This window comes from Brachionichthys hirsutus, chromosome 24, assembly GCF_040956055.1.
Source record: "Brachionichthys hirsutus isolate HB-005 chromosome 24, CSIRO-AGI_Bhir_v1, whole genome shotgun sequence".
In the NCBI taxonomy this organism is placed as follows: domain Eukaryota; kingdom Metazoa; phylum Chordata; class Actinopteri; order Lophiiformes; family Brachionichthyidae; genus Brachionichthys; species Brachionichthys hirsutus.
In genome coordinates, this window is record NC_090920.1 from 787230 (window position 1) to 801556 (window position 14327).

General features: G+C 55.0%; 3 protein-coding genes across 3 annotated transcripts; 2 read left to right on the forward strand and 1 right to left on the reverse strand.

Moving 5' to 3' along the window:
- The first annotated feature begins 1769 nt into the window (after positions 1 to 1769).
- On the forward strand, positions 1770 to 4608 carry LOC137911893 (kelch-like protein 41b). Its single transcript, XM_068756235.1, has 6 exons — positions 1770 to 2937; positions 3335 to 3492; positions 3579 to 3686; positions 3782 to 3967; positions 4056 to 4202; positions 4293 to 4608. The coding sequence occupies exons 1-6, from the start codon at positions 1855 to 1857 to the stop codon at positions 4402 to 4404; spliced, it is 1794 nt and encodes a 597-aa protein (XP_068612336.1). The 5' UTR covers positions 1770 to 1854; the 3' UTR covers positions 4405 to 4608.
- Positions 4609 to 5683: 1075 nt separating this feature from the next.
- LOC137912132 (2-oxoglutarate receptor 1-like) lies at positions 5684 to 6824 on the forward strand. The gene has a single exon (XM_068756484.1). It carries the CDS (start codon positions 5684 to 5686, stop codon positions 6677 to 6679), a length of 996 nt encoding a protein of 331 aa, XP_068612585.1. The 3' UTR covers positions 6680 to 6824.
- Positions 6825 to 8740: 1916 nt separating this feature from the next.
- On the reverse strand, positions 8741 to 13884 carry LOC137912091 (heparan-sulfate 6-O-sulfotransferase 3-B-like). The gene is made up of 2 exons (XM_068756444.1): positions 13379 to 13884; positions 8741 to 9485 (listed from the first exon to the last, which is right to left on the reverse strand). The coding sequence occupies exons 1-2, from the start codon at positions 13882 to 13884 to the stop codon at positions 8741 to 8743; spliced, it is 1251 nt and encodes a 416-aa protein (XP_068612545.1).
- Between the last annotated feature and the right edge of the window lie 443 nt (positions 13885 to 14327).

Consider the following 14327-nt stretch of genomic DNA (forward strand, 5'->3'; position numbering starts at 1 on the left):
TGTTTTAGTAAACATTTAATGTCAAAGATTTGTAATAAAGTTCATCTAAACTAATACAACATGTACAAAGGCATCGTATTCATGGTTAGGGTGTGTATGAAAGTTATTTTGGCTTAGGCGACGGACCAAATATATTTTTGGTTTTATGTCAGAAAGCCTCGACTCATCGCTTAACGGTTCCCAGTAATGGCATTTCCTGCCAGTAGGGGACGCACTAGTGCATCAGGCCTCATTTTACAATACTGAATTAAGCGACCCAGAGAGTTAAAGGGTTCTTTCCTGGCCCCTGTTATAAACTCTACAGCTTCCTCTCCTAGACACTTCCACACCTCCACAGGTATGTCGTCCGGGCCAACTGCCTTCCCAATCTTCATCCTCTTCATCGCCTTTCTAACTTCTCTCGTGCTAATCTTCGTCACTTCCTGATACACAGCAGGTTCCTCTACTCCCCTTTGTTCTCTCTCATTTTCCTCATTCATTGATTCCTCTAAATACTTCTTCCATCTTCCGACACACTTCTGGCCTCTGTCAACACCTTCGTCTCTACTCTTCATCACTCTAACGTGCTGGACATCCTTCCTGTCTCTACTCTTCATCACTCTAACGTGCTGGACATCCTTCCTGTCTCTACTCTTCATCACTCTAACATGCTGGACATCCTTCCTGTCTCTGTCTGTCCAGCCTGGACAGATCCTTCTCTCACGTTAAACTACTTGTAAGACGAGAGCTTAGCATTAGCTTAGCATTTAACAAAGGAAATGCCAGCGAAGACGTACTTGTCTTTTTAAGGAGGTTTTTTTCCCGCCCTTCTGCCCACACTATGATCCTCACACAGTCCCGAATTACTCCTAACATGAACCCACACTTAGCAAATCACTTTTTTGCAACTTCATTTATCTGGTTTTATTTAAGCACAGAATCTGCTGCAGCCTTTCTGCTTAAATTACACGTTAGACGCTCCCTGACGAGTGGCACAGTCTGATCTATCTTTAGCGGTGCCCATGGGAGACGCGCTCCTCGCTCGTTATCAGGCTACAGGAATGCGACTGAACAATGTAAGATCGAATTGCTCCAGACACACATCAGAACCGGGGCCCGGGCTGCACTGAAATGTGACTGCGAGCAAATCGACGGCGTTGATCCGAAAGGAAGCGCCGCACACAAAGCGAGTGTTGGGAGTGCGTCCCGCTGGGAACAGACCGGAGCAGCTCGTGTGCGTCTTCATCACCTGTTTCTGCGCACAGCTGCTGCTCCAGAGCCCGTCGGTTCTAAATTTAGCACAATGATTGTGTGTCCTTCAAACCTCGGCTAGATAATGGCGTGCAGCGGCGAGATTTTTAATGGATGCCTGTGGTCAAAAGGACGATATTTAAGTTCCAGCAGTTCAAATTATATATAATTTTTTATGTATTCCATACTTTGTATCTATGGTAACCGTGACGCCATTGATCTTGGTTGCCAAATATGGATTTGTTTGTTTTAATCAATGGCATCTGGGTGTGAATGGAAGCCAGATAAAAGCATAGATCATGTGTTTCTGAATAGCATCCTAGTCGTTAGCTTAGCTATTCGGGGGGGGGGGCTTTGACAGCATGGTCTCCGGTGTAAGCCCGGAGCTGAATCATGGTGGCGCATCCCGGCCCGGCCAGCCAGTTGCTTCCTTCAGTCTGCGGCGGCAGCTGCCCCGGCCCCCGCGCTGTGATTCGGCTCCGGGGGGCAGACGGGGCTATATTTAGAGTCGGGTGGGATTGAGTTGCCGGAGCCCTTTCACCGCCCAGCCTTTTCCACCCCGGAGCTACAGCACGAAGGACCCGCGGCCACCGACTTGCCTCCTCTTCCCTTTTCGGACACGCCATGGACCCCGACGCCATCAAGGAGGAGCTGCGCCTCTTCCAGAGCACCCTCCTCCAGGACGGGCTGAAGGAGCTGCTGAACGAGAACAAGTTCGTGGACTGCCACCTGAAGGTGGGCGACCGCAGCTTCCCCTGCCATCGCCTCATCATGGCCGCCTGCAGCCCGTACTTCAGGGAGATCTTCTTCACGGAGGACGGGAAGGAAGTGGAGAACAAGAAGGAGGTCGTCCTGGACGACGTCAACCCCTCCATCTTGGGAATGATCATCCGGTATCTCTACTCGGCGGACATCGACCTCACCGATGACAACGTGCAGGATATTATCGCCGTGGCAAACAGATTCCAGATCCCGTCCGTCTTCACCGTCTGCGTCAACTACCTCCAGAAGAAATTGTCCCTGGGCAACTGCATGGCCATTTTCAGGATGGGGCTGGTGCTCAACTGCCCCCGGCTCGCCGTGGCCGCGCGCAACTACATCGCCGACCGTTTTGAGCTCCTCTACAAAGACGAGGAGTTCCTGAAGCTCGCCGCCCACGAGCTGTTCGCCATCATCGGCGGGGACTCGCTGAACGTGGAGAAGGAGGAGCTGGTGTTCGAGGCGGTCATGGGCTGGGTCCGCCACGACAAGGAGCGCGCGAAGCTCCTGAAGGACGCCTTCCACTGCATCCGCTTCCGCCTGCTCCCGGAGAAGTACTTCAAAGACAACGTGGAGACCAACGAGATCGTCAAGGCCGACCCGGAGCTCCAGAAGACGATCCAGGTCATCAGGGACGCCTTCAAAGGGAAGCTCCCCGATACGCCCAAGAAGGGGGAAGGCGAGGAAGAGGACAGCCCGCTCCCCGGCTTCCTGAATGACAGCCGCAGATTCGGCATGCACGCCCGCCAGTTTGTCCTGATGATCAACGACACGGCGGCGGTGGCGTACGACGTCGTCGAGAACGAGTGCTTCCTGGCGGCCGTGTCGGAGCAGGTGCCGCGAAACCACGTGTGCCTGGCGTCGCAGCGGAACCAGCTCTACGTCATCGGGGGACTGTTTGTGGACGAGGACAACAAGGACGTCCCCCTGCAGTGCTACGTCTACCTGGTAAGTTTGATTTGATTTGTCGTTTCGGATTTTTAAATGTGTTTACTTTACGTTGTTTGTTTAATGTTTGTTTACGACATTACGTTGGAGCTGGTCGCTGAGTTTTAAGTTTAAATCTTAGCTCGATGCTAGCTGCGTCTCATTTCTTCCTATTCTTGCTAATTAGCCTTTACGAGGCGAGAAAACAAGCGATGTTAGAATAACTAGCATCTAAAGATTGAAATGATCTCTCTCGACTCTTGTGCTTCATTTACATTAAATTAGCCGTTAGCGTTAGCATTTGAATCCACAAGAATAGACCGGCTGATGGATTATGTTTCCTATGTTGCCCGTTAGCTCTAAATGACGCTGAAGGACGCTTTACATCATAATCAATATGTTTTAACGCTCTTCACAGCTGGATCCGCTCGCGTCCGACTGGGTCGCCCTGCCGCCGATGCCGTCCCCGAGATGCCTCTTCAACATCGGGGAGAGCGACGGCCTGCTTTTCGCCGTGGCCGGGAAAGACCTCCAGAGCAGCGAGTCGCTGGACACCGTGATGTGTTACGATGTCGAGTGAGCGATTCGTCCGCGCCTCCCTCCCTTCGTTCTGTTTCTTCTTCGGGATTTTCGGGATTTTTTTTTTTAACTTAAACCCACAGGAAGATGAAGTGGAGCGAGTCCAAAAAGCTTCCCCTAAAGATCCACGGCCACGCCGTCGTCTCCCACGAGGGCCTGATCTACTGCATCGGAGGAAAAACGGATGACAAGTGAGTTAAATGAGTGTGTGTGTCCTTCGTCCTGTGCAGCCTCGTCTTCATCGGTCTAAAAATAAACGCTATCTCTTTTTTTCCCATCTTTAAAGCAAAGCCCTCAACAAGATGTTCTCCTACAACCACAAGCAGTCCGAGTGGCGGGAGCTGGCGGCGATGAAGACTCCCAGATCCATGTTCGGCGCCGTCGTCCACGGCGGGAAGATCGTGGTCGCCGGCGGCGTCAACGAGCAAGGCCTCACCGCCGCGTGCGAGGCGTTCGACTTCACCACGAACAAGTGGGACGCCGTTTGCTGCTTGAAGTACAAGACGTACGTACGAGTTTCCACCCGCCCCTCCTGACCCCGTCCCGCCGCTCCTCCTCAGGTGGGAGCCCTTCCCGGAGTTCCCCCAGGAGAGGAGCTCCGTCAACCTGCTGAGCAGCGGCGGCTCCCTGCTCGCCGTGGGCGGCTTCGCCATGGTCCAGGCGGAGGGCAAGGAGGTGGCCCCCACCGAGGTGACCGACGTCTGGCAGTAAGTCCCTCCTCCCGAGCTGCGTCTCGGTCGGGCCTGCTGCTGTGTTTGCGCTGACCTCCTCCCCTGCTCCTCCTCCCGCCTCCTCAGGTACGAGGACGATAAGAGGCAGTGGAGCGGCATGCTGAGGGAGATGCGCTACGCCGCCGGCTCCTCCTGCGTCTCCATGCGCCTCAACGCCGCCAGGATGCCCAAACTGTAGACGGAACCGCCTCCCTGCCGCCGAGGCCTCGCTCCTATTCCTGCGCGTCGGGTTGACCTTTGACCTTACTCTATAATCTGCCGCCTCCTCAAAAAGCCAGCGCCCATCCCCCCCAAACCGTTAGAAGACACACGCCACGTTTGTTTAGCTCCGTTTAGATCATTTATAGCGACTCTTTTGTAAAATAAACATTTGTAAACCGCTGCTTTTGATTTCGTGTGATGTTCAGAAGACAAAAAGCGACGCCGCGCCGGTGGGAGTAAACATCTGTATGTGCAGCTTCTTTGTTCTTTCAGGTAAACGAGGAAGTGGCGCCGGTGCAGGCGGAGTCCTGACATTTTAATCGTAATGATCTTCAAACAGGTGAGTGTGTGTCAACACGAAGGAGGGCGAACAAGAAACGGGAAAGCAAACAGGACTGGAGCAGTTTAGCCTCGCTCCGGTTTAGAGACGCCGATTTTAAAGGTGATTGTTGGAGCTTCCATTTAAAGGAACATTTTCCATTTGATCAGAAACCGATATTCGTGTTCTGGTGCCAAATTTAGCTTAGGCGGTTCACGGGGCGGTAAACGCGCCGCCTCCTTGGAGAGCTCACAAAGAGATCCATCGTAAAACCCTTCTTCACCTGAAACCTGATCTGGGTAAATAAATCCACGCCGACGCGGCCTTTATCAGCATCCGGCGAGACACCAGGAAGTCGGTGCACGTGGCTGAAGGTCGGAGGACTCGGAGGGGAGAGGAGGAATGAGTGCTCGGCTCGGATCGCCGGCGAGGACTCGGTGAAAGTGAGTAAAGGAAACACTTCCTCTTCTTTCTACGTGTTTAAAACTCTTTCAGGTGGAGTTTTCTATTTTCCCCGTGAAGCTGCCAGATCTGAGGGACGAGGGATCACCTGAGCGACGCCTCGCTCGTCTTCCTCACGTCGTAATGAGAGCCGATCGCTCTGACAGCGTTTACAGGGAGCCGTCATCCCGGGGGGGGGATGAAAAGAGACGGACTGAACCGTTGGGCTCAGAACAAAGACGAAGACGAGCACTGCGCCGTAATCATATAATCAATGATCTGATAGCGAATCAAACGATGTGACGGCGTGGTGTTTGTCTTCCTGCTTCCCGATCGACCGCTTTCTTTGTCATTGATCGGTTTCTGCCCCCACCGCTGATTTCAAACACAGACTTAATAAAACGCCGCGTTTAGCCGTCCGAGACGAGGTCGTGACCTCTGCTTATATCGACCTCTGTCCCACCGGACAGGACCCCCCCCCCCCCCCCCCCCGGCCATGGCCAGCGTCCCCTACTACGGAGAAGTCCACAACTGCACCGACGTGGACCAGCTGGTGAAGCGCTACTACCTCCCCGCCGCCTACGGCGTCATCTTCGCCGTGGGCCTGCTGGGGAACGTGACCTCCATCGGGATCTACGTGACCAAGATGCGCCCCTGGAGGAGCAGCAGCGTGATCATGGTGAACCTGGCGGTGACCGACCTCCTCTACGTGCTCAGCCTGCCCTTCCTCGTCCACTACTACACCAACGGGGACTCCTGGACGCTCGGCGACTTCATGTGCCGCTTCGTGCGCTTCGGCTTCCATTTCAACCTGTACGGCAGCGTCCTCTTCCTCACCTGCCTCGCCGTCTTCCGCTACGTGGCGGTGATTAAGCCGCTGCTGGCGGCGCAGGTGCGGCGGAAGACTTGGGGCGTGGCCGCGTGCGCCGCCGTCTGGGTCGTGGCCGCCGCCAAAATCGCGCCCATGCTGACGATGATCTCCTTGCACGTGCACGACAACAAGACCTACTGCCTGGACTTCGCCAGCACGCTGAACGTGGATGACGTGCGCTACTACGGCTGGGTCCTCACCGCCCTCGGCTTCCTGCTCCCCCTCGCCGTGGTGTTCGCGTGCTACATGGGCGTGGTCAAACACCTGGCGGAGGGGCCGTACACCTCCAGCCCCTACCGGATGCGGGCGCGGTACGTCATCATGCTGATCCTGGTGGTGTTCGTGGCGTGCTTCCTGCCGTATCACGTCCTGCGCGCCGCCCGGATAGAAACCAGGAGGGCGGCGGGGACGCCGTGCATGACGGAGCGCCTCGTCCACGCCGCCTACATCATCTCCAGGCCTCTGGCCGGGCTCAACACGTTCGGCAACCTGGCGCTGTACACTCTGTCAGGTGACAAGTTCCGGAGGGCCTTCCTCGGCACCTTCTACCGTAAACGCTGGCCGCCGAAGGCCCGGTCGCTGCTGCACCTCGCCATCATCAGCACCACGCCTCCCGCCTGACCGCCGACTGTCTCTCTTTTATGTCCCCGTGAATCCCCATAAAGGCGCCAGGCGGATGTGTTGTTATCGCAGCCCGTCGCTCGGAGACGGCGGGTTTTGGCCGGCGCTGCAGAATCCGCGTGGCGACGCCCCAAAGTGTAAATAAAAGACCAAAACGCTTCAAGTGTTTGTTTTTTTTTAAACTCGACCTTCGTCCTGACCTTTTGTGTCCGGCGGGGAAATCACCTGAGTTTGATTTACCTGACAATCACTGTGATGGATTGTTTTGTTCGCAGCCTTCGTGATGGATGCCGGTTAGAATCCTGAAGCCTGGCGGAGCCGTTTTCACGCATCTCATCTCTGAGTGCGACGAGCTGTTCAATTAAAATGATTGATTATTAGTGATCATCTGAATGCGAGCTTCTGGTCGAGCTCGGACACAAAGGCGGGGCTTCAATCTTATCTGCAAATCAGCACCTTGAAGATCCGATTGCTTTTTGGCAGATATTGATCCGATTGACATGCCTGATCAGCTTACCCATGCAACAAATATCACCTTGTTGTCTCTCACAGATCCCGACAAGGATTTGTCGCCATGTGGGGGCGCATCCGACCCCTCGACCGACGGTCTATTGGTAATTTTCCCGCAGGCTTCCTGGGAGAGGCGACTCTTTCTGAATTTACATTTTTATCATTTAGCACCTTTTTCTTTTTCTTTTTTGCATTCCCATCACGCAGCCTCGCTGCACTTACCCCCCCGGCAGTGTGATAAAATGATTTTACAGCCCAGCAACACCTCCTGCAGCCACTGATCTGTGAAAGAGGCTGTATCCGAGCACTCAGCCGGTGCGTTTCACCTTCCAGTGGAGCTGACAAGGCGAGGGGAAACGCATCCCTTGTTTAAAGAGCCTGGAATCCGAGTTTGTGCAGAACTAGCGTGGAAATCTTTGAGGAAACATCCTTCATATTCCTCCAGCCTCTCCGTCGACAGAGAGGAATCCTCCGCAGATAAAGACGCTCTGACATTATTTGTCTTTGATTGTCTGCTTCCCGGATACCATCTGCTTCCAGGCTGCGCCGCCCAGCTGTGCTACCGGGCTCGGCATCGCAATTAGCGGATGTGAAAATGAAGTCATCGACCTGCGCCGAGTGTCTCCGAGGCCTCTTCCCTGTAGAAAGGCGTTGCAAAAGCGCCATGTTGGTCAGATTTGGGAGGAGAGAGAGCATTCAGCAAGCCGTTGGGTTTCTTCTCCTTTCTGCTGCGCCAGCGTCGCGGACGATTGAGCTTTAAATGATCAATTTGCAAGCCGAGTGGCCGTGATCAATGAGCTAATGGTGGAAATACCAATGTTCTCTCTCTTTGTGATTTAAGAGCGCTGGAAGCGGCTCCGACAGCTTGTCTTTCAGGCCTGCGACCTTCCGAGGAGGAAAATAAATCGGCGTCGGAAAAAGAAGTCGGAGAGAAATGGCCGCGGAAAAAAGGTGCGAGGCAGAAACACGTTCACGCACACGAGTCCGTCAGGGACGAACTTACGTCACCGGATGCTGCATGTTTCTTTTTATTGAACACATTTCCTGCAGGAAAATTGCCTTTGATCGTTTCTGAATATTTGCAGCCTAATCAGTCGGAGAGAAAACAGAATAAATAAAACACACCGCAGACTATTTCCAAGTTTGTGCTTTTGAAATTCTCACGAAGCCGAACACCACAGAGCAACTACAAGGTTTCACTTAGCAACACGGCGCCGGATAACAAGCGTGGCGCGGAGCGTCCGTCCGGTCGCTTACCGCCTTCGTAAATAAACGGCCATTGTTCGGGGGGGGGGGGGTCCACTTCTAGTAATTATTAGAGAATTTAAGAAACGTCTTCGCCGCTTCGGCAAACATTCAAAGCAAAGTCACAACCGCTGCGCCGCGAATAGCCGTAATAGAAACATAGAAAATGTTTATGTTGCCATGACGATTACATCCATCATAAATATTAAGACACCGGTCGATGCGATGAGGCTAGCAGGAGGGAGGTGGAGGTGGAGGGAGGCGTGAAGCACGACGAATCAAAGGGAGACCTGGCGTTGGTGCTCCTCACCACCGCACCACCTGGCTGCTGTAGTCCTCCGTGGTGGCTGCCTCCTCCTGCACCTCCTCCAGCACCTCCTCCTCCTCCTCCCCTCCTCCCAGTCTCAGCAGCTGAGCCAGGTAGGTCCTGTGCAGCCGCTGCCGCCTCTCCTGCCACCTCCTCAGACGCTCCTCCCGGTGCTGCTCCTGCCGGTCGTACTGGTAGCGCCGCAGGAACAGCTCCTTGGCGTACTCGTAGAGCTCCACGTCGAGGGCGTTCAGCGCCTCAATGCGCCGCCGCACCTCCTCGCTGATCCCGATGCTGGCGGCCCGGGTGCTGCTGATCTGCGTGAAGGCCCGGATGAAGCGCAGGCCGAACGTCCGCTCGAACAGGCGCTGCGTCTTGCGCTGGAACTCCGTCAGGCCGTAGAAGGCCATGTTGCGCAGGTTGGCCTTGGCGCTGGCGAGCAGCGCGCGGCCGCGCCCCAGGTCGCCGATGGAGGTGGCGTTGTAGCAGCCCACCAGGCTGAGGTCGGCCAGCATGCGGACCTGGCGGTTGTTGGCGAGGTTGGAAGGGCAGCTCATGAAGTCCGCCAGGGGGACGCCGGTCCAATCCTCGCCGCTGTAGCAGGCGGGAAGCTCGTCCCGCGTGGGCGGGCGGCCGTCACACATGTGGAGGGCAGTTTTCCAGGTGGCGCCCCGCTGCACGTGCTTCCATTCACTGAGGTAGCGCGACACGGGGTCGCGCAGCATCGTGATGTAGTAGAAACTCCTGCCGAGGAAGACGAAACGGCACGTTAGCTCGTTGGCTAGCACGCTAGCTGAAGGGCATCGTGGGTTCTAATGAGAATAAAAGTGTTTTCAGGCGGTCTCATGTTCCATTTCACATTTTTTAATCAACTATTTATTTCACGCCTCCTGAGAAGGCGTTTCCTTTCAGCATCGCGCCGGATCTGAGCGTTGTTCTCCTCGCGCTAACCTTCTCCTGATCCTTTCAGTTCGCTCCCGGAGGTCGTCGGCGCCAGCAGGTAACTCTCTTTTCATTTCATTTCGTGTTTGTTTTTGTCTTCGTACAGGTAATGTGAATTTTATTGCAGCCAAATAGCCGCTGCGTTCTTGAGTGGCCGGTGCGCTCGCAGAACACAAGACGCCGTTTTCAACATGGGGGGGAAATGAGGATGAAACTTTACTTCAAATTTCTCATATCCTGCGGCAGATGGAGAATAACAAACCAAGCCCCCCCCCCCCCACCTGCAGCCCCTTTCTTACATCTACATCGCTACTGATCCGCCCACGAACGCTTCGCTTTCAGCCGACCGACATGTTCTTATCCGAGGTCAGAGGTGACCGGCGCCCAAACCGGTGGGGGGGAGGGGGGGGTGCCTCGGAGGAGGGTGAGAATTCCAGCCATTTCAAAGAAGCTTTCAGAATCAAGACGGTGGGGGGGGGAGATAAAAGCGAGATTGAAAGTGTTCATCTCGTGGGCCGAAGATCACGGCGACCTTCCGGCGTCGGCGAGAGAAGCCAGAACGGAAAGCCGAACATTTCGTTTCTCTCATTCCTCAGCGCCGGCGCCCGTTTCACCGTCTTCATTCAACCAGATAAAGAATTCGCATCCAAGGACGCGACGCTGCTCCGGTGAAGTCGCCTCTAAACCCATCGTGAGTCTCTCCACGCGTCATGCATCCCTTTGCAACTTGCGTGTGCTTTGTGTCTCTCCCTGCAGGTGAACGACGGCGGGTGCGTTCGATTTACCCTCCGTGCCAGCGAGTCTCCGCTTGCCCGGGAAGGTCAGAGGCCGCTGCGTCGACGCTGGATGGCTTCCCAAAAAAGAAATCCGATCCCCTACGGTTTGTTTGCGTGCAGAGGACACACACACACCGAATAACCGAGAGCGTGTGATTGGCTAAACACACTTCACCTGGCGAAATAACTCATTTGAAGTATTTCTTCTTTCATCTGACAGAGAAGCTCCCCACCGGTTTATGAACGCTCTTTCTTCTGCAGCTAATTATTAACTATTTTTTTCAAACCCAAACATTTAATATGCTAAAAGATTATTACTTCTCGCAGCCAGTGGCGCTAACGCACGCGCTAACACACGCGCTAGCAGTAAAAGTCGGCGCGTTTATCGCTAACAAACGATGCATTTGTTCATTTACGACCCAGAAACAACGCTTGAGGTGTCGGAGGCGTCGACTGCAGAAGAGTGAAAATAAGACCAGGGCGTGCAGTTCCCCTCCTCTCCAGCAGTGGTCACCAGTGAGTTGCCGCCTCTGCGGCGCACACACCTGCCCTACTCAGGAAATTGATCGCTCGCCGGAGGAGTTACGGCCGTGAGCGAGGAGTGCGCGGACGAACGGCCTTAAAAGGCCCACGATTGGACAGTTATTGGCAGACGGCAGATATCAATCGAGCGGTGACGTGTACTTAAGTGAGTGCTGCGATGGCATCGCCCGGAGATAATGGCCTCGCACAGCGGAGTGGAGGCTGAGCGAATTACTCCGCCGGGCCGGACGGATGGTCGGATGGTCACGCGTCCGCCTGTGCTGCACTTCCTGGAATAGAAACCGTCTTTTCTTTTCCTCCCGCTGCGCCTATCAGACGAGCCGGATCGATAAATTACGAACGAATTATGAAGGTCAAGCATGGCGGCGGCGGCGGCGGCGGCGGCGGCTTTCTCACGCTGGGCCGCCGTATTGAATCGCTCACGTCGCCACGGGAGACGCGCTTTCACCAGAAAACAACAAACAGCAACCGGGTATAGTTGTTGTTTTCACCTTGAAAACACAACGCTGACATGTTGCGTGTGACCTTTAAAGGTCGACCGTTTACGCTGACGGCGGAGCGGCGGTGGTTTATTTAGCCGCTGAATCCTCACAAGCTAGTTTTTTTTTTTAACAGCCTCCTCCAATGCTGTCTGAATGAAACCAATTAGCCGAAACACGCTAACAGGCGCTAAAACGCCCTCCAGCTACGACGGGGGGGGGGGGGGGGGGGTCGGACGGTGGAAGCGGAATCTGTTGATGCTAGATTATTGATTGCAGCCATCTGGACTGCTCCTCGCTTTGCGGCGCTGAAACGAGATGTGATCATGACGCCATTAGATAAATCACTCCCATTTCACCGTCGATCAATCCCCTCCCACCCCCCCGACCCTGCCAACGTTATCGATCTCCCTCGCTCATTGTCTCTCTCTCTCTCTCTCTTTAAATCACCGTCAAAAAAGCTGCACAGGAAAACCCGCAGCGGAAGATCGATACCTGCCTTGTTAATTCACCGGCTTTCCATCAAGGACACGGTTACCTCACGATAAAAGCCTCGATGGAAACTAATCACGCCGCCGGGGGGGGAGGGGAGGGGGGGCGAGGCCCTCTGAAGCGATCCCACCAGCAGGGAAGGGAACATCGATTTCACACCGATGCCGGCGTGTTGATAACGCACGCCGTCGGAGCAAATCCGTTTCTGTCGGCTTGGTTTCTGTCGTTTGGGGGCTTCGAACCCGCAGGCGTGACGTGGAGGACGTCCCCCCCGCTAAACGGCGGCCCGCCGCGCGCCGCTTTAGCGCCTTAGCCTTGACCTTTGCTGGACATCTTAATCTTTGCGTAGAGAGGATGAAAGGTCGCACCCGCCCACCGAGAGCGACGCCGCCTTCCTGAAAGGCTTCCACGTTTTAGGAATTAGAACCCGTGAGGATTACAAAGAGGTTTAAATCAAAGGTTCAGCGCAGATCAAACATGATGAACGATCCATCAGCGATGCTTCTTCTTCTTCTTCTTCTTCTCGTTTAACAAAAATCACTTTTTTTTAAACTAATGCTCTCCGATCGCCAGACAGCTCTCTGGACGTCTGGATTAAACCGACCCCATTCCTCCTCTTCCTCCTCCCCATGTGTGACAAAACCTGTCTTCCACTGCCCCTAATCCTAATCCCGCTTTACTTCCCCTCCGTGGCACAATCAGGCTGCGGCGCGGCGGTTTCTGAGAAAGACCTCGCAATCGCTGTTTGGCAGAAATAAACCTCTGATGTCAGATGATCTGTAAACTTCCCCGCCCACCTCCAGCGGTGAATCACAACTCCAGCGGAGCGTGAATTGGAGGTGGAGTGGAATCAAAGATGGAGGAACTTTAGCCTCTTCTGCCGCGGACGAGAACGAGCTAATATGCTAACGCTTTTCCGATTCATTTCACAAAATGCCGTCTGTTACAACTTAAAGATCTCTATCCTTGCCCCCCCCCCTCCCAACCCCCTAACACTCCCGGTAACATATGGAGATTTGCTCTCTGAACCAATTGCGAGGTAAATTGGCTTGAACGCCGAGGCCACACCTCTGAGGGCCACGCCCTTCTTAGGCGATTGAGTCCCTTAAGCTCGCCTGGCAGGTCTGTAATTACAGGAAACCGAAGCGGGCCTTCAGGCGAGGAATCGGGGGGGGGGGGGGGGGGCGCTGTGAAGTGAATCAACCATGTCGATCACATTGGGAGTTTACTTCCGGAATATATTGATGAATCAACTCGCCCGTTAATTGACTAAATGTATTAACGATTGGAGAGAGAGAGAGAGAGAGAGAGAGAGAGAGAGAGAGAAGACGAGTGAAAAAGAACATAATTATTAAAATGAGCGCGTGCATGTGTTTCCAGCCCCCCCCCGCAGGTCGCGCCTCACCTTTTGCCCTCCGGGGCGCCCTTCCGGTCCCGCCTGTCCATCACTCCGGGCACGCAGCTGGTCAGCTCGGTCCAGTCCGCGTGCAACCCGCAGCTCCATCCGGTGGAGAAGCGGGAGAAGAGCCACGACTCGGCTCTCCCGGGCCGGTGACACGTGCACTTCCTCTGCCCGGACGCGCAGTCGCACGGCTGCTCCAGCTGGATGTTCCTGACCAGGTGGCGGCCGAACGTCGTCCCGCCGGTCTTCTGGATGTGCAGGAACACCATCACGTCGTCGCCGCGGATGCTGAAGCCGACCCGCCGGTCCAGGTCCCGCTCCGTGAAGTTGAACGTGGACGTGATTTTGGAGGGGGGGTCCTCGTCCGCGTCGGGCTCGGCGTAAAGCGACCCGAAGCCGGCGGAGCAGGCGCTGCTGCCCGCCGGGCTGCACACGTACTGGTACCCGACCAGGAGGAAGAGCGCCGCCGCGATGGGGATGAAGATGAGCCTGTTGAACTTCTCCTCCATGGTGGAGAGCTGGAAGTCACGCCGATGTGATGTCCGAGCGGTTCTCCTCCTCCTTCTCCTCCTCCTCCTCCTCCCCTCGTCTCATCCTGCAGTTCCTCCCCAGGTATGTGCTTCTCCTCTCAGAGATGGAGTCCCGCTTCCATTCAGAAACTTCAAGAGTCGTTCATCAAACGTTCAGACATCTTTCCCCCCCCCCCCCCTTTGACGCGTCACGCTGTCAGCGAAGACCGGAAGCGTCGCTCCTCACACCCGCGGGAGCGCGAGACGGATCGTCCCCGCGCGAGGAGCGTTCGGGCACGGCTGTCCTGCCAACTGCTGCTCGGCGTCGGAGCCCGGAGCACCAGCAGAGATTAAAAACAGGCACTTCCTGTACGGACTATCAAAATAAAAGTATCCTTAAAAAACCGCGTAATTAAATACAGAGCTCCATTGGGCGGCTAGTA